Consider the following 19140-nt stretch of genomic DNA (forward strand, 5'->3'; position numbering starts at 1 on the left):
ACGTCGGGTCTCCTGATGTGACACCTGGTCTCCAAAAGACGGAGTCTTGTCAGGTATCCTGATGCAGCACCAGCGCTCTCTGATGTGGCGCTGGCCTGTTATCCTGTCCCTTGTGGCAGCACAGCTCGTGTTCCGGGTCTCCTGTGCGTGGCACAGGCAGTGGCGTGTAACTGCCATTGAAGGCAACTCTGCCTGCGCTGCCCTATTACAAAAAATAAATCTAGGAAAAAAAGTTAAGGGGGTGCAGGGGATTGCTTGCAGGACCTTGGAGCCGGGGGCCGCCCCCCAAGCCCTGGGCCCCATAGAAATTGCAACCCCTGCACCCTCTGTAGTTACGCCACTGTGTGACGGGCACCCATGTGTGACCAACAGTGCCCAATGCAACTGCATATGTGGCAGTGGGCTGGCCCCTAAATCTCAGGAGCCCTCAGAACCTTGGGGCCCAGGATGGCTGAACCCTTTGTGTCCCCGGGCCTGCATTTCCCAGAGAAATGTATGTAAAAGACGGTAAAAATTTGACTATAGTTATTATAAAATCATTTATTTTACTGTATTGTTGAAAATCATCTGTTGCCTTAGCAACCAGTGCCACATGTTCCTCTAGTGTTGTGCTCTTCATTATATTATATTATGTTATTTATTACAGTTTGGCTTGTGCAGAATAGGTAACTTAACATTACCCATTTTATCAATGTCCCCTCATTAATATAAGGAATAAATTAATCTAAACTGGGAAGGATTTTTAAGAGAAAATAGGGACATTTAGTAATGAACAGAGATTTATACCTATGCCCGGGTCTATTGGAGGGACCAGGGTCCCACGCCCCTCCTCCACCACTGCACAGAGCCAAACAGGGGAAGTAGAGAGGACAGGCTGCCGCAGCAGCACAGCCTCTCTCTCCCCAGCTCAGAGAGAGGCAACTGCATCAGCAGCCTGTCCTCTCATTCCCTGCAGGGCCGGTGCAAGGCACCGGAGCGCCCCAGGCGAGTCGGGGTGGGGGCGCCCCGGTGCCGGGGGGAGGGAGGGGGTACCTGTGTAAAAAGAATTGCTGCCCGGCGTCCCTGCAGTGCTGGGGCGGTCAGGGGTGTCCGTGCCGTAGGGGTACCTGCGGCGCCGTCATGTGTATAAAGCTGGCTGCGGCCGGCGGGGTCCCTGTAGTGAATAGCAAATAACTAGCGCTTCCCGCGCCGCCGCGGGGACATGACGGCGCCGCAGGTACCCCTACGGCACGGACACCCCTGACCGCCCCAGCACTGCAGGGACGCCGGGGCAGCAATTTTTTTACACAGTTCGCTGGGGGTGAGGGGCGAACTGCCGCCCTCCAGGTGCCGGCGCCCTAGGCAAATGCCTAGAGCTGCCTAGTGGTGGCGCCGGCCCTGATTCCCTGTCCCACCCGAAAAGCGGTCAGTCGCTCGCTCACGGCCGCACACCCTGCAGCCCTTCCTGTAGACCATGCCCCCTTATTTTACCGGGGCCCAGCAGCACGTTCAGCAGCCCTGACCACCTGCATTCATTTTAGTACCAGTACAGGATTACCAGTACCAGCAGACTCAGTGGTGCCCCAAGATCTCAGCGCCCTAGGCAGCTGCCTAACATTAGTGCCGGCCCTGCTTGCTACCAGTTGTTTAGCTGTGTTTAACTGTGAGAAGAGTGCACCTGGCCTAACAGGGGAGAAACAATCAGGCCCCTTTCCCTAACACAGCCAGAGGTGGGAAGCCATAGAGTGCAGCTACTGCTGGGCCACGTCAGCTCCCTGATGCAGTATGTACATCCCTGTCCAGTTTCTTTAGGTGCTCTCAGGTGTTATTATGCTGAAGTGGCACCCGAATACAACAGAAGGGGGCAGTACTATTATTGGGCTAGCTCAGCCTCTATATCATAGGTGTCCACCAAATGCTTCTATATCATACAGTAGGTGTCCCCCAAACATGCTCATTCACCATTTGCATGACACCAGGGAGAGTGTACTTTGTGTCGCCCCCTGCTGGCATTCGCAGCTTTGGCATCCCCTAAAAGCAGAAGAGAACAGAGGTTCTTTTTTAAACCTGCTATTTTTTGGTACGTCGCCACTGACTCAGTGGGTAAGTGTTCACCAAAACTACAAGGGCCAAGAATAAATGACTACATTTAGAATAAAGGAAGAGGAAACAGTAGAGCTTCAGTTAATCAGTCTTTATTTTGCAGTCCTTTGTCACAGTGTTACTGACCGGGATGTCTGTCCCTCTACAGTCAAGCAGATGAAACAATTACATTCCAACAACCTTTAGAACTGCCTACGTAATGGTTCCGATAGAAGTGACAATAGCACATGGGATATGCCATGACACCTCTACGGCTGTACACCACACAGTGTGTAATAGCTCGACAAAAGACATTCAGACAGTACTTGGCAACCTTGTTGCACAGAGTACACAAAGAATGGCACCTAGACTAGGGACATAGTCCGACATCTTCAGGCGGACACAGGCACAAAGATACAAATCAACAATTGGCACCACAAGACTGCAACAAGGACACACAGTTATATTCTTTACCTAGAACCTGAGCCAGGAATGCCTACACTGCATCATGTGACCCTCACACGATCACATGACCTAATAGGTATATGTATGTGTGTATGTATGTATGTATGCGTGTGTGTTCCCTGGCTGTGTGGACTGAAAATGTACCCAACAGCCCCGTATACAGCTACTACCCCCAGCAGATTTTCATGGCTGATGATTAGAAGCTCATTCCAGCGCTGCACAGGCCGACGTCCCCATACTATAAACTCTATTAAAATATAAGAATATTTTATTATTGCAGAAATGCAAAAATATATGTATATTGTTCTATAGGGAAAATGTAGTCTTTCTTTCTGCTCACAAACAAAACACAGGACAGTGGTTTCCACCTGTAACGGCCCACAGACGTCTTTGTCAGCCCACAGGGCACAGCTCACCTTCGGCATAATTCCACCACTATAGTACCTGTAGGGCTAGGCACAGAGCTTAGGGCTGGCCTTGTCCTGATCCACTGGTATATAACCAGGGGAAGCTCCAGAGGGTATGCGTTCTTTAGGTCCATAGTGTCTAGCTCAACAGTCATTAGGTCAACCACTATTGGTCGACACATGAAAAGGGTTGACATGGTCAAAAGGCCAACATGAATAAAGGATGTCAAGAGAATTTTTTGTTTTTCTAAAAAGGGATCCATTCATACTTTACCATCCGAGTGGCCGTAGAGGGTGAATATAATAGTGTGCCGAGCGCAGCATGGCGTGCGCAGCGAGCCATGCAAGGTGGACGCGGTAACTTATATGAAGTCCATGTCGACCTATGAAAAAAACCTAAAAAAAACTCATGACGACCTTTTTCCTGTCAACCTTTTGCTTGTGTCAACATTTTGACCATGTCAACCTAATACACGTCAACCTTTTTCATGTACTGCCTGTCGACCAATAGTCAAGCTAAATAGCCATACTGGCCCCAGAGGAGGGGCTGCAGCACAGTTCAGAATTCAAATAGGGAAGCCACACCCACTGCCACCAACTGCCATTCCAAACTGACACGGCGTGACTCCCCTATTTAAATTTTGAACCATGCTGCAGCCCCCCCTTTGGAGCCACCACTGTATGTAACACAAGTGCCTGGCACGTTTGGGTTTGGACATTAGAACAGAGAACATCGTCTTCTAGACCATGGGTCTTCAAACTGTGGCCCTCCAGATGTTGTGAAACTACAAATCCCAGCATGCCTTGCCACAGTTTTGCTATAAGGGAGTGTTAAAACTGTGGCAAGGCATGCTGGCATTTGTAGTTTCACAACATCTGGAGGGCCACAGTTTGAAGACCCATGTTCTAGACAAACACACTTTTAGAAACAGTGGGGACATTTTTAGAAAACCGTTGCAAAAGAAAAAGAGAATAGACACCACCAATTTTTTTTCCCCCTGTCACAAATGTAAAGTGTAACAATAAATCTACCACTAGCACATCAAGCACTACACTTTGCTTAGGAACTGCCACACCTATACTGACAGTCATTATTCCTAGCATGGATTGCAATTGTCTACACAATGTTTATTATTGTCGATGCCTAGTCTGTCATAGTGTGGAGACAGAACGTGGTAAGCAGTGGTCACTGAGAATGGAGGTCTGCACACTTTGGGAGATGTGTGGGTGCTTCCGGCAGACTCTCTGACTGCACGTTGGGGATTAGGACATCAGACGCAGTGTCAGACTTGAGGCAAGAAGGGTCCACTGGAGGAATGCAGTGATGGGGGCCCATAGTTAGGGGTGTGGCCAGCCGCCACACTGGCTTGCCTAACCACAAGAGTGCACGGGCTGGGACCCTTGTAAAATATATCTAGTAGATACTCCTAGTGCATGCAAGAGAATGTATCAGATTAATAACATGCACTGTAGCAAATACACCATCGTCCTGATGCAGTATAAGGTAACATGTATATGTTATATATCAGTCTGGAACCTGATTCCCTACAGGATTCCTACAGGAGATGGGAGCCAGGCAATGGGACCTACCATTCCCATTTGCCCTCCTGTGAGCAAATCCAACCCTGATTAGACCCATGTAGCTACTGGTATAAACCTAGCACACACCAGTCCTCAAATACATTCCACTAGTTACCAGTAGCCTTCATCCAAGGAAAAGGGTAAAAAAAAATGGGTACCTTTGGCTGGGCAATTTTAGACCTGAGTTTACAGAATTAACTACTTGGCGTGTATAAGACTGGATAGTCATTAAATACCATAGGACCTGCTAAACCTGGGCTTCTTTCCTGTGCTCCACTCTTTATGATTGTCCTCCAGGAATAACTGCTGAGGTACCTGTCAATATCAGCGCGTAGCCTACAACACCCCACATGCCAGAGAAGTCAAAGAATGGGCCAGAAGGAGCTACAGCAAGTCACAGATATACGCAGATATGAGCCAGGTGTGCTAATTCCTGTGACCTGACGGATGTGCCAATGGAATCAAGATGGACACGGAATCCTCTGCTTGCATGAAATAAAGCTCCTTCAGATTATTTTCTCGCCTTCTCATTTATGGCCTTGGTCTCTTCAACGCTCAAAGTGATGAGGCATCATAGATGAGTGCTGTCCTTCGTATCATACACAGGGCATTCAGAACGTGTGACACTGGCCTTCCGGGCATTACCGGGAACGAGGGTAAGAGGATCTGGGCGAATGAGGTAACTGTGAAGGAGAGGATGGAAGTGTTAGTAAACAAACCACAGCACTGATTTCCATATCTTGGGTGAAATTTAATAGGATGAGAGAATCAGAAAGTGAGAGATTTGGTAAGAAATCTCCAGTTTTTTTAAAGTGGCAATCATTTACACTGCAAAACCAGTTTGATTTTGCAGTGTAAATGATTGCCGCTTTAAAAAAAAATGGAAATTTCTTACCAAGGGGGAGATTCTCTTAGAATCTCCGCCCCCCTTCGCCGCCCATCGCATATTTAATTATTGCATATGCTGTAACATATGCGATAATTAAGGCAAAGGACAGCTCTTGCGTTAAGAGCTGTCCTTTGCGGTGAGAGTCGCCGGGTCCCGGCGGCTCCCCCCTCACTCACACACCCGGCGCTGCTGCTGCTGCTGTGCTGGGCTCTCCTCCTCCCTGCACCCGGAAGAGGATCAGTGCAGGGAGGAGGTCACAGGTCCGGGCAGCACAGCTCTGTGCTGCCCGGACACAGGTGAGGTGGGAGGGGGCAGGGCGGCGGAGGGTTGCGATAGAAGCCCATTGGCTTCTATGGGGCATCTCCTGATTTTTCTGGTGATGCCCCCCGCCGCGATAACCCGGCGGGGGATGCTCACAGCATCCCAACATGCGGTAAAAACCCCGATAACGGGGTTTTTACCGCATTTTTAGCTTAGAGAATCTCCCCCAATATCTCTCACTTTTGGCATCTCTCATCCTATTACATTTCACCCCTTATCTCTATAATGTTCTCCTCTTGCTCCCTCACATCAAATGTGGATTTTCTCATTGACATTGGTCTCTCAGACAACCATCAAACTACCATACAAGAGACATTACATCTCATAAAGGAACGGAAAGAAGTAAAATGTCAAGGGAACACAAAAGTGAGACAAAGACAACTCAGAATAGAAGGATAAGGTATAAGAAGAGTCACTGTGACACTTCGAGCATGAGAAAGAGAGTTGGTTACTCTGAAGACTCAATTAAATAATCGAGAAAGCACACGGAACATTGTCAAGAGGGAAGACATGTCGTCAGACCAGAGAGACGGGGCAATGTGTAGGAAGCGGCTCATCATCTTTTCATTAAAAATTGAGGTATAGAGGGCAAAAGAAACTCATTAACTGGAAGGAAACAAAATAAACTGAAATGATGAATTCCGTGGCAGGAAAAGAATGAAATGCTTCGGGTTATTTACTGACAAAGAGAAAAAGAGAAGTATCCCATATCAACCAATCAGTCTGCATTCATCTAGTTAAACAAGTAAACTGTCTGACTCGTTGCTATGGGACACGGCACGTATACAGCTATTATGTAAATATTCCAAAAGCCACTTGGCTCCAGCAGGGGAAGACAAGTGGGGTAAGGACTTACATTACATCATTAAGTTCCAATTTAGTGTCCGGAGAAGGATTTATAAGGATATACGACAAAGAATTATCTGTGTCCATTATGTCCACTGTGGAAGATAGAGAAACAAGGATTGCTTATATACAGCCAGGTAAAAAATGAACACAGCAATTGAAGGAGACTGAGATGTAAATGTACCAAGATGGGAGTTCTATTTAAGATTGGATGTTGCTATCGGCAACCAATCCGATACTATCTTTTATCTTCTAGAACAGTGGTTCCCAACCCTGGTCCTCAAGTATCCCCAACAGTGCATGTTTTGCAGGTCTTCACACAGAATCACAAGTGCTGTAATTAGCTCCACCTGTGGATCCTTTCAAATGTGCCTGAACTGCACCTGCCGGGTGACCTGGAAAACGTGCACTGTTGGGGGTACTTGAGGACCAGGGTTGGGAACCACTGTTCTAGAAGGTGGTAAATAAATAAGTAGATTCTGATTTGGTTGATATGGACAAAATCCCATTTTCAATAGAACTCTAATCTTAGTACATTTACTACTGAGAATTAACAGAGAAGTAAAATCACTCACCTAGCAAACCAACCTGCGGAGGTAACCAACCTGTGGCACTCCAGGTGCTACGGTGGAACTACATATCCCAGCATGCCGACATGGTACAAGAGGTTGATACAAGCAAAATGCCCACACATAAAGAGCGACACCTGGAAAGGTGTCGACCTTTATGTGTGGAGTTTTCTTGCCTTTCGGTGTCAATGTCTCACCTGACCACGTGGACCCTCAATGTGTCACCTGACCACGTGGACCCTCAATGTGGACCCGCAATTACTGAAAAGAATTCGCACTTTACCGTTCCCAATCATAGTACACTTGGATGGTAAAGTATTAAAAAGTTATAAGAAAAAATTGTGAAAAACTCATGCTGACCTTTTCCTGTTTTGACCATTGTCATGCTAACCTTTTGCTTTTGTCAACATTTTGTCAATGTTGACTTTGAGGTCAACCTGTCATCCAGATCCCTTTGCTACCACTGGTCTATAGGATAACAGGAGGTTCATATATGAGGGTAAGGGGGAAATATATCTATATCGCATGCAAAAGGACCGCATGTGATCCTGCCGCCCGGGAAGGTCCCAAAGGGAGAACTGCGTGCAACTTCTCTGAGGGGAGAAGTCACCGCAGTTTATGGGGGCCTTAAAGGTATGTAAACACAGTGCGATTCAGGTTCAGTTCAATTTTGACTATGAGATTTTGGCTAACTTTAGCTGTGCTTTAGATTTAAGCATGGAGCGATTGGTCAAATTACAGAGTGTCCCATTTTCATCAGCGACCAGCTTCCTCTGCCGGTGGAAGCTGCTGGTCACAGGAGCATGCTCCTGCAATCAGCGACCACTGCAGGGCTGGTTGTGGGAGGGCGCTCTAGACAACCATAGTCCTGTAGGCACAGGGATATGGTCCCTCAATGACCATATCCCGAGCAATTTCAGCTGCAATCGCCCCGTGTCCACGCGCCCTGTGACTATGTTGCAATTTGGCCATGGCCAAATACATTCTACAGGCAAGATAGACTTGCCTACACAGTCTACTGTATTTTTGTATGCAATACTGACTAAACAGGGAAGCACATCTGCATCAAATCTGAATCGCATGTGGCTGAATATTGGGGGTCATTCTGATTGACTGGCATTCCTGCGAGTTCCGCTCCGTCCCGATGTTTGTGGGACCAAACACGCATGTGCATGGCCTATTATGCGTCTGTGCGATTCAGACTAACTTTCTATTAGGTCAAAATCGATAGCCAGATTCGCACCACATGTACACCACTTAACACCTTGGGTCAAATGTAACAGGGTGTGAGAAAGGGAGAGATTTTGGGAGAGTTTTCCAATTTTATTTACTCATTCCATATTATCCTTTTATTCCTTCCTAGTTGTTTATGTTGATTTGATATTCATATGATTTATATAGTAGTGAGATACTGTATTATATTACTTCATAGATGTTCCATGCATCCGGGAAAAGGGGCATACACATGTTTTAGCCTATTTCCTGTACAGATCACTTAAGCACAAATCGCTCAGTGTGTATGCCCCATAGCAGAGATAGGAATTATGAAATTGGGGACTGCCAAGAAGCCACACCTATTGGCAGATAGGCCATACTCACTGCCTCAAGGGTTGCTCACAAGGCCCTGTCCCTTTGCGATATGCAATCCCCCTTTTCAGATATGAGCCTTATGCGTGCGGGGGATGCAGCTCTGGGTGTCTCCAGCGCATAGTTTAATGTTTACATGAGCCTGGATTTGTGGATTATGTGGCACTGTGGATGTGAATTTGAGGGCAATGGATATCATTGGGGTTAAAGTAAAGGGGAACAGGATGGAAGGGAATTCCACCACCTCTAATGGTAGGGGGAACTGATTCCACCTCTACCACAGCCCTGAACAGTAAGTCCAACAGAAAAGCCTGTCCCAGCGACTTTGTCTTCTTGCACGTCGTATGTGATGTCATGTACACCGTTGCGGAAGTTAAGAAGAGACACTAACGAGCAGGCTCTGTACTTGCTGACGACCTTCTGAGAGGAGGCTGGAGGGACACAGAGGTGGGGAAGCTGCTGGAGGGACTCAGAGGGCATGGAGCTGTTAAGCGACATGGACAGTGAGCTGCTGGAGTTACAGAGCCATATATGTATAAGGGGCACTACTTTGTGATTTAATATGAATCAAGGGCAATACATGCAGTGTAATGTGTATATGATTGTATTACTGTGTGCTGTAATTTTAATTGGAGTTGCTATTATTAAGCCCTTGCTATGTCCTTGTACATACTACCTGTAAGTCGTTAAGTACTCTTCAATAAACAATAGATTTCTCGCAGTAGTGTATGGCCAGCCAATCCCCCTCGAGCCTCACAGGAGCTTCCCAGGCAGCGGTCCTTTTCCATGTGATGTACTGCATGCGGACCCGTTCCCCCCTGTCGGGAAAGGGTCCTAGTCGAAGGTCCAATGTGTAGGCATATCTGACCGCTAACACAGATCTGATGCACCCTGGACTTCGCATTGTTTTGGATATCAAACATAAAGAAATTGTCAAGAAGCCAAATCAGACTAGTGTATGGCCAGTTTAAGGTCACAAGGTAGGAGGTGCTTACGACATGTCATACATATTTCTCATTTTTAAATTTATCATGAGAATAGTCAGGTCCTAACTGACACATACTATACTCCGCCGTTGAGAGCCCCAGATGCTTCATCCTGGTCTTCACTAAAGCGTTGAGTTCCTGTCGCTCTGATCGCCGGTACAGGCTCATTCTCTGTTGGCTGATCCTTTCAGAAGCAGATTTCCCAGGCTGCCTTGCCCCTTTACGAGACAGCCTCCTAGCCCACTGCATGCTCTTCTTACGCAGTAAGGGGTGATCGGATTGGTCGCTGGACGTCGAGTTGCGGTGTGGGGCACGACTCTGGATGGTGTCCCCCCAACGGGCCTCCCTTGTGTCCTCATAGTCCTCCACGCTGATGGATACTTGTGACTGAGAGAAAAGTCATTGCCAGAATTAAAGACATTGCTTAGTAGGATTAAGTACATTCTGCCGATGTACAATGTCAAGTGCACCAGTGACCTACTCACAGCGGAGGCAGCCATCTTGGAGGTTGAACATGACATGTCCAGAAATACGCACACACCTCAGCCCTCCTAAAACACACTCTCTCCTATCACTAGACAGCAAACACAGAGTGAAGAACAAGATGTATAGACTAACAGTACTGTACAAGATGCGGACACACACAAGGAATGAGGTCAACCAAAGTGAAGAGTTATACGCCAAGACGTACCTCTGATGTTGGCAACATGTGTGTCTCTGTGCGAAAGATGCCAATGGGTATATCCCCAGTTGTGGAGCACAGCTTTTGATACAGACGACCATAGCAACGGATCCAGAGGTCCTCTTCTGTCACCCGCAGCTGTTAGGAGATATGTCAATGTTATAATCAGAAGACAGTCAGCAGGCAGCGAAGTGACATAACACCAGGTCATGTGACCTATAAGCCATATGGAAGGTGACACAAAACAACGCGGTATGAAACAGATGTGGTAACTACAGTACAATGGCACAATAATGTAACCGTACATTGCCGTTTTAGGTGTCGGGCCTGTGCTCATCAAATAATGTACTGTCCCAGCTGACATGCCGCTTCTGTGGCAGATAATTAGTGGTTAAAAAGTACGTTATTTTTGCAGCATTTTATTCTGACTTTTCCCTTACTTGTTTATGGCTAATTAGAAATCTCATTTCAATATCTAAATCATGCTAGAACACTGTAATGATGGTCGTGATCGCTGGAGGGACCAGCAGAGGGTGGTATATGCCCAGGGCCTCACTTCCCCTATGACAACTACAGTATCTATCAGCCCACAGATAACTCAAGGGACAGCTGTTGAACAGCGCACAGCAGAATCTTCCTTCCACAGTTCTTCCTATAGGCTGAGACGGTGGAACCCCCGGCTGAATACAAGCTGTGGCCTCTAACATTAATCTGGATGAACAAAAATAAAATCCAGGAACTGATTTAATGAAACCCCCTCACATTAGAGACAAAACAAAATGGATGTTCTCCTTTTATGTGGTAAATTCTGTTTTCTGTTAGCTGGGGCCCTTCCCTATAAATACTTTAGGGCACAGGTTCTCAAACTCGGTCTTTGGGACCCCACACAGTGCCTGTTTTGCAGGTCTCCTCACAGAATCACAAGTGGAATAATTAGTTCCAGCCATGGATCTTTTCAAATGTGTCAATGCATAATAATTGCACCTGTGCACCTGACCAGGAAACCGTGAACTGAGGCCAGAGTGTGAGAAACCCTGCTGTATGGTAATTTAAGCATTATATAGCAGGTTTGGTCAGCATGTAGCCCACTAGCAGCCCTTGCTATCAAAATGTGATGCAAGAAAGCTGCACTGATCAATCTGATGCGAAACTCCTGGAACTATTTCTCACGCCAACTTTCGCTATGCTTCATCTGCGTCTTTGTACATTAAATGAAACTAAAGGTGCCCATACACTAGTGCGATTTGGGCACTTTTTCATCTAATTCTGAAGGATCAGTCTGATAAATTGGATCAAAAGAGTAAAATCGCATGTGTCACCTCCGATAGGATGCGGGCTCCCATGCGCATAGGATTGGAGGAGCCAGAAATCGCAAGGCCTGCATTGTAGATGTATCGGATCCCACAGACCTTGCTGGGATCACATACGATACATCATATTCAAAAGGACACTGTACCCATGCCCCCTTTCTAGATTTGTACCAGTTTTTGCTCTTCAGGTGTTGAAGGATACTGTATGCTATACTAAAGCTCTATGGAGGTGATAAGAGAGCATGGCCTAATCATGTGAGGAGAATGGACACTGTGCTGAAATTTAGCAAATTGTAAGATGGGAGAACTTACAGCACACAGGAATCCAGAGCCAGGCATTGAGTCCAGACCAAGTAATAGGCGGGTGATCGAGATCATGTAATCCTTAACAAAGGACTGTGCCATATACAGGGGAAGAGAGTGAGCAAGAGCAGGGGTTACAGGATGCTGCTACAGGAGAACAACTGGAAGATGGAGGTTATATGGGAGTAATGGGAGGAGTTTTAGGCAGAGGGTATATGGGGTAATAGGAGGAGATATAGGGAGAGGTATATGGGGTAATAGGAGGAGATATAGGGAGAGGGTATATGGGGTAATAGGAGGATATATAGGGAGAGGGTATATGGGGTAATAGGAGGAGATATAGGGAGAGGGTATATGGAGTAAAAGGAGGAGATATAGGGAGAGGGTATATGGGGTAATAGGAGGAGATATAGGGAGAGGGTATATGGGGGTAATAGAAGGAGATATAGGGAGAGGGTATATGGAGTAATAGGAGGAGATATAGGGAGAGGGTATATGGGGTAATAGGAGGAGATATAGGGAGAGGGTATATGGGGTAATAGGAGGAGATATAGGGAGAGGTATATGGGGTAATAGGAGGAGATATAGGGAGAGGGTATATGGAGTAAAAGGAGGAGATATAGGGAGAGGGTATATGGGGTAATAGGAGGAGATATAGGGAGAGGGTATATGGGGGTAATAGGAGGAGATATAGGGAGAGGGTATATGGGGTAATAGGAGGAGATATAGGGAGAGGGTATATGGGGGTAATAGGAGGAGATATAGGGAGAGGGTATATGGGGTAATAGGAGGAGATATAGGGAGAGGGTATATGGAGTAAAAGGAGGAGATATAGGGAGAGGGTATATGGGGTAATAGGAGGAGATATAGGCAGAGGGTATATGGGGTAATAGGAGAAGATATAGGCAGAGGGTATATGGGAGTAATAGGAGGAGATATAGGGAGAGGGTATATGGGGTAATAGGAGGAGATATAGGGAGAGGGTATATGGGGGTAATAGGAGGAGATATAAGGAGGGGGTATATGGGGTAATAGGAGGAGATATAAGGAGGGGGTATATGGGGTAATAGGAGGAGATATAAGGAGGGGGTATATGGGGTAATAGGAGGAGATATAGGGAGAGGGTATATGGGGTAATAGGAGGAGATATAGGGAGAGGGTATATGGAGTAATATGAGGAGATATAGGGAGAGGGTATAAGGGGTAATAGGAGGAGATATAGGGAGAGGGTATATGGGGTAATAGGAGGAGATATAGGGAGAGGGTATATGGGGTAATAGGAGGAGATATAGGGAGAGGTATATGGGGTAATAGGAGGAGATATAGGGAGAGGGTATATGGAGTAAAAGGAGGAGATATAGGGAGAGGGTATATGGGGTAATAGGAGGAGATATAGGGAGAGGGTATATGGGGGTAATAGGAGGAGATATAGGGAGAGGGTATATGGGGTAATAGGAGGAGATATAGGGAGAGGGTATATGGGGGTAATAGGAGGAGATATAGGGAGAGGGTATATGGGGTAATTGGAGGAGATATAGGGAGAGGGTATATGGAGTAAAAGGAGGAGATATAGGGAGAGGGTATATGGGGTAATAGGAGGAGATATAGGCAGAGGGTATATGGGGTAATAGGAGAAGATATAGGCAGAGGGTATATGGGAGTAATAGGAGGAGATATAGGGAGAGGGTATATGGGGTAATAGGAGGAGATATAGGGAGAGGGTATATGGGGGTAATAGGAGGAGATATAAGGAGGGGGTATATGGGGTAATAGGAGGAGATATAAGGAGGGGGTATATGGGGTAATAGGAGGAGATATAAGGAGGGGGTATATGGGGTAATAGGAGGAGATATAGGGAGAGGGTATATGGGGTAATAGGAGGAGATATAGGGAGAGGGTATATGGAGTAATATGAGGAGATATAGGGAGAGGGTATAAGGGGTAATAGGAGGAGATATAGGGAGAGGGTATATGGGGTAATAGGAGGAGATATAGGGAGAGGGTATATGGAGTAATAGGAGGAGATATAGGGAGAGGGTATATGGGGTAATAGGAGGAGATATAGGGAGAGGGTGTACGGGGTAATAGGAGATATAGGGAGAGGGTATATGGGGTAATAGGAGGAGGTATAGGGAGAGGGTATATGGGGTAATAGAAGGAGATATAGGGAGAGGGTATACGGGGTAATAGGAGGAGATATAGGGAGAGGGTATATGGGGTAATAGGAGGAGTTATAGGGGGAGGGTATATGGTGGAATATGATGTTTGGAGTGCAAGGAAGAGTGATAGAGGTATAATATGGAGCTATAGAAGAACATATCAGGAATAATATACAGTAAGGGGGAAGGGTTGCAGGGCATATATAATTGGGTACATTGAGTTTTCGGATTACATCCTACATCAGTACCTGGTAAAGAAGAGTATCCAGCATGCTGACACTGAAGACCTTCCCGGCTGCAAAGGGCAGTCTGAACATGAAGACCAGGTTAGACCCCCGCTCACGCTCCCTCTGTGAGAGGACAGAGCTATGAGGGTGGGATTAGGTTAAGGGGAAGAGATAGGGAGATGATGGACATTAAAGACAGTCAGACAGATATCAGGGGAGAGTTACAGCATGTACCTTCTCCAGTTTAGACAGCACCACTGAGAATTTATCCTTGGCCTTGAATTGCATGAACCTCATGTTCGCTGGATGTGTTAGTTCTGTAATAATATTGAGTCCAGGGAACAACCTGAAAGATGCAAGAGGTAGATTCTTCTATAAGACCACTGGGATAGATATGAAATACCAAATAACAATTGGCTAGTTGACTGTTTATTACAAGCACAAAAGGAGACAAGTTATAATTTTCCTTATGTACATAGGAGAGGTGCTTAGCATCCTGGTGGAAGGGAGGCTAGTAGTCTGAATACCCAAACTGGCATTCCGACTAGCGTCCAGGAGAGAATTTATATAATATACTAAATATATATACTAAGCCTTGGAGAGAGATAAACTACAATCTGCTCAGAACTGTCAATTTTACAAACATAGCCTGTAACATGACAGTTAGGGGCTGACAGGCTGCTTCCCTCTTTATCATTTTCCATACCTCCCAACTTTTCATGCAAAGAAATAGGGACACTCGCGCGGCAAAGCCGCGCGAGCGCCCGAAAAGGGGGCGTGGCGTATGCAAATGAGGGCGCGGCTTATGCTAATTAGCCGCGACCTCATTTTCATACGAGAATAGACGCTGTGCGCATGCGCACAGTGTCTATTCTACTACATTGGGGGGTCTCCCAACTGCCACCCCCCGCAGCGGGACAATGCCTGCCGCGGGTGGGACGTCGGGACAGGACCCGAAAATCGGGACTGTCCCGACGGAATCGTGACAGTTGGGAGGTATGATTTTCTAAGACTAAGCACATCTTCCCCATAGCACCAACCAATTAACTCCTGCCCTGTTACAGGCTTTGTTTGAAAAATAATACTTAGGAGCCAATAGGCTGGTCGTTCTATATATGTCTTTTCACTTTATCACTCTCCAAGGTTTTAGTATATTTGCCTGTTATATGACATCTTAAGCAGCTTTTGCATTTCGTGGTAGAGCAAACAAAGACTAGATACTGGGTCTTCTTAAATCGCTCCCGTTAATAAACTCTTAATAATAACAGGGCCCAGCAACCTGATGTCAGTTCTGAATGAAGAATAAGAGTTAGCGATGGGTAACCTGATAACATCCATTCTCACTGGAAGATGACCACATGGCTTTACTAGATGGACAGTGGTCTTCTTTCTTTCAGTGTGCGGGGGGAGTTACTATCAATGTATTGAGGACTGTCCTGTGCTCCAGAAATGTTGGGTTGCTGTATCTGACTGTGGCGTTTGTGTATACCTGCTGCAGATTCATATGGCTCATTTAATTCAATGCAAAATGCTCGCCAAGCATTGCAGTGGTGCCAAGCGTAACACAAATTAGACACTTATGTTTTACTATACATCTCTGTTGGATACAAAAGAAAACCTTTTCCTGGTACATCACATCACCACCGGGATTCCATTCAAAATACTGACGTCGGTATCCCGACTACTACTGAATCATAGAACATGATGTTAGATGAGGTAAATGTTCTAAATGATTCTCCCGAGAGCTAGTTCCTTTCTTCTTTGTATTACAATTTTATTGCCGTGTGCTCATTTCCGCTAAAAAATTGATGAGACAACTGAACGGATGCTTATTATAAGTTCGGTTTTCATAATACAATTTCCATTTCAGTCTAGATCATGTCTCGTCATTTGAAAGACCTCATACTATGTATTGTGCATGGGTGCAGTGGCGGATTGAGGGGACACACTAAGGCCCGTGCCCCCCTTTTAGTTTTTATTGATTATAGCAACTTTTTTGTGGGAGCCAGGAGCCAACAGTCTTGCGCAGAGGAGACGAAGGTCAGAGGTCTTAAATAGCCGTGTATCCCACAGACACACCAGAACCTGCGGCACCTCTGTAGGACATGGTGCAGTCCAGCCCTTTACAACACCTTCCCCCCTCTCTCTCACAAGCACTATTAATTTTATGGGGATCCATGGACAGTGAATGTGGTTCTAGATTCTGCTCGCCTTTGCACTTGTACCAACACTCTGTCGTCCCCCCCCTTTCTCTCTCTCAAATTCACTCACCACTCTCTCTCATTCCCCTCTCTGTCTCTCTCTTACCACTCTCATCTGCCCACTCTCTCTCTCCCTCCCTCCTCTCACTTACTCTCCCATATTTTTCCCCTTTTTCTCTCCCCTTTCTATTCACCTTTGTCTCTCAATCACCCTTCTCTCTCTCTCTTACTATCCCCCCTTCTCTCTGTCTCTGTCACCTCTCTCTACTGTCACCCAATGCCTCCCTCTGGAATCACCCATTTCCTCCCTGTCACCTATTCCCTGGTGTCTTCTACTGCTTCTCTCTTTCACCATTGTTTCTCTATCTCTCCCCGTCACGCACTGCATCACCCTCTACCTCTCCCCAGTGGCACTATCTCCCCATTTCCCTCTCTGTCTTCACTCTTTGTATTTCCAAGACATCACCCTCTGCCTCTCTAGGTCACTTTTTCATTGTTACCCACCGGCGCACTTGTTGTGTGGCAACAGCAACTGTTTTAGGAGCACAAACCAATAACCCTGAGCACAAGCAGTAGGCTGGATATCACCAAAACCTGCACTGTTATTGTGCCTTGGGGACCGCGGTTAGGAATGCCTGCTTTCGTGCCTAATCCTAACTTGACCTCCACCACAACAGTAGGCTAAACCAAACGTCCTCCTTGTGCCTAATCCCCCCGTCCCACTGCCAAACCATAGTGATGGATTTCACATATCAACATTTCCAATGTCGACACTGTGAACATGTTGACATTGAGGGGAATGGGAAACAATCTTCTAGATTTGTTCAGAGAATAACAATATGCCAAGCATAGAGAATAACAATGTACCAGGCATAGAGAATAACAATGTACCAGGCATAGAGAATAACAATGTACCAGGCATAGAGAATAACAATGTACCAGGCATAGAGAATAACAATGTACCAGGCATAGAGAATAACAATGTACCAGGCATAGAGAATAACAATGTACCAGGCATAGAGAATAACAATGTACCAGGCATAGAGAATAACAATGTACCAGGCATATAGAATAACAATGTACCAGGCATAAAGAATAACAATGTACCAGGCATAGAGAATAACAATGTAACAGGCATAGAGAATAACAATGTAACAGGCATAGAGAATAAAAATGTACCAGGCATAGAGAATAACAACGTACCAGGCATAGAGAATAACAACGTACCAGGCATAGAAAATAACAATGTACCAGGCATAGAGAATAACAATGTACCAGGCATAGAGAATAACAATGTACCAGGCATAGAGAATAACAATGTACCAGGCATAGAGAATAACAATGTACCAGGCATAGAGAATAACAATGTACCAGGCATAGAGAATAACAATGTACCAGGCATAAAGAATAACAATGTACCAGGCATAGAGAATAACAATGTACCAGGCATAGAGAATAACAATGTACCAGGCATAGAGAATAACAATGTACCAGGCATAGAGAATAACAACGTACCAGGCATAGAGAATAACAACGTACCAGGCATAGAGAATAACAATGTACCAGGCATAGAGAATAACAATGTACCAGGCATAGAGAATAACAATGTACCAGGCATAGAGAATAACAATGTGCCAGGCATAGAGAATAACAATGTACCAGGCATGGAGAATAACAATGTACCAGGCATAGAGAATAACAATGTACCAGGCATAGAGAATAACAATGTACCAGGCATAGAGAATAACAATGTACCAGGCATAGAGAATAACAATGTACCAGGCATAGAGAATAACAATGTACCAGGCATAGAGAATAACAATGTACCAGGCATAGAGAATAACAATGTACCAGGCATAATTAAGCAAAGAACATTTTGGAGATGAGAATGGGTGGTGATGAGAATGACGATGTCACAACAGTAGCATGGTTAATCAGCCACATAAATATAATGGGGCAGGCTTACCTAAAAAGGGTCTGTACATTAACAATGGTCCGTGCATCTGCCATGTAATCTTCCTCTGCAATCATGGAGTTCTCTTCCCCGACGACAACCATATGTGCAGCATAGCTCACCCCACAGCGCAACATGTCGTCCAGACTGCAGAAAGAGTACAGCCACTGTGGGCACTGATAATACAATACTAATAAACATAGTAACAATATTGTAATAAACGTTACATACTGTACCACTGAATCAAACTGCAGCCAGTCTTATCTCCAGATGTAACTTGTATTACAATACCAAAGATGGTCAAACCAAAAATATTTTCTTGCCCAAAAATATTATATAAAGTGAATTGGACACCCATTGCTTAATACTGAGGGCAACATCACATACACAAATACATTACCCAATGAGCAGTAATTTGTTTCGAGACTGCAAATCGTATCGTAATCTTAGAAATTTTGCGGCCCACTTAAAGATAATGCTTACCCATGTGCTGCGCTACAGATGTGTCAAGCCTTGGAGAGAAAAGAAGTGGAGTCATTTAAAAAAAAAAAAAAAAAAGGGTGTAGCTTAAAGGGGGCGTGACTTTGTGGGA

The 19140-nt window shown here is 45.6% G+C and overlaps 1 protein-coding gene across 3 annotated transcripts in view; it reads right to left on the reverse strand.

Annotated features, from left to right (window-relative positions):
• Positions 1 to 3807: 3807 nt before the first annotated feature.
• LOC146075674 (potassium channel subfamily T member 2-like) overlaps positions 3808 to 19140 on the reverse strand; it is a 138062-nt gene continuing 122729 nt past the window's right edge. Inside the window, exons 22-29 of one of the 3 annotated variants that reach the window (XM_083185136.1) lie at positions 18561 to 18695; positions 14628 to 14739; positions 14415 to 14516; positions 12017 to 12100; positions 10404 to 10532; positions 9790 to 10099; positions 6581 to 6665; positions 3808 to 5197 (exon numbers count right to left, since the gene is read on the reverse strand). In XM_083185136.1, the coding sequence (XP_083041262.1) occupies positions 5086 to 5197; positions 6581 to 6665; positions 9790 to 10099; positions 10404 to 10532; positions 12017 to 12100; positions 14415 to 14516; positions 14628 to 14739; positions 18561 to 18695 (1069 nt within the window). In that variant the 3' untranslated portion in view covers positions 3808 to 5085. Of the gene's footprint in view, positions 5198 to 6580; positions 6666 to 9789; positions 10100 to 10403; positions 10533 to 12016; positions 12101 to 14414; positions 14533 to 14627; positions 14740 to 18560; positions 18696 to 19140 lie in introns of those variants that run through there. The other 2 variants (XM_083185137.1, XR_014473611.1) reach the window with 2 other exon arrangements.

Source organism: Crinia signifera, chromosome 4 (genome assembly GCF_055691185.1).
Source record: "Crinia signifera chromosome 4, ASM5569118v1, whole genome shotgun sequence".
Taxonomy (NCBI): Eukaryota; Metazoa; Chordata; class Amphibia; order Anura; family Myobatrachidae; genus Crinia; species Crinia signifera.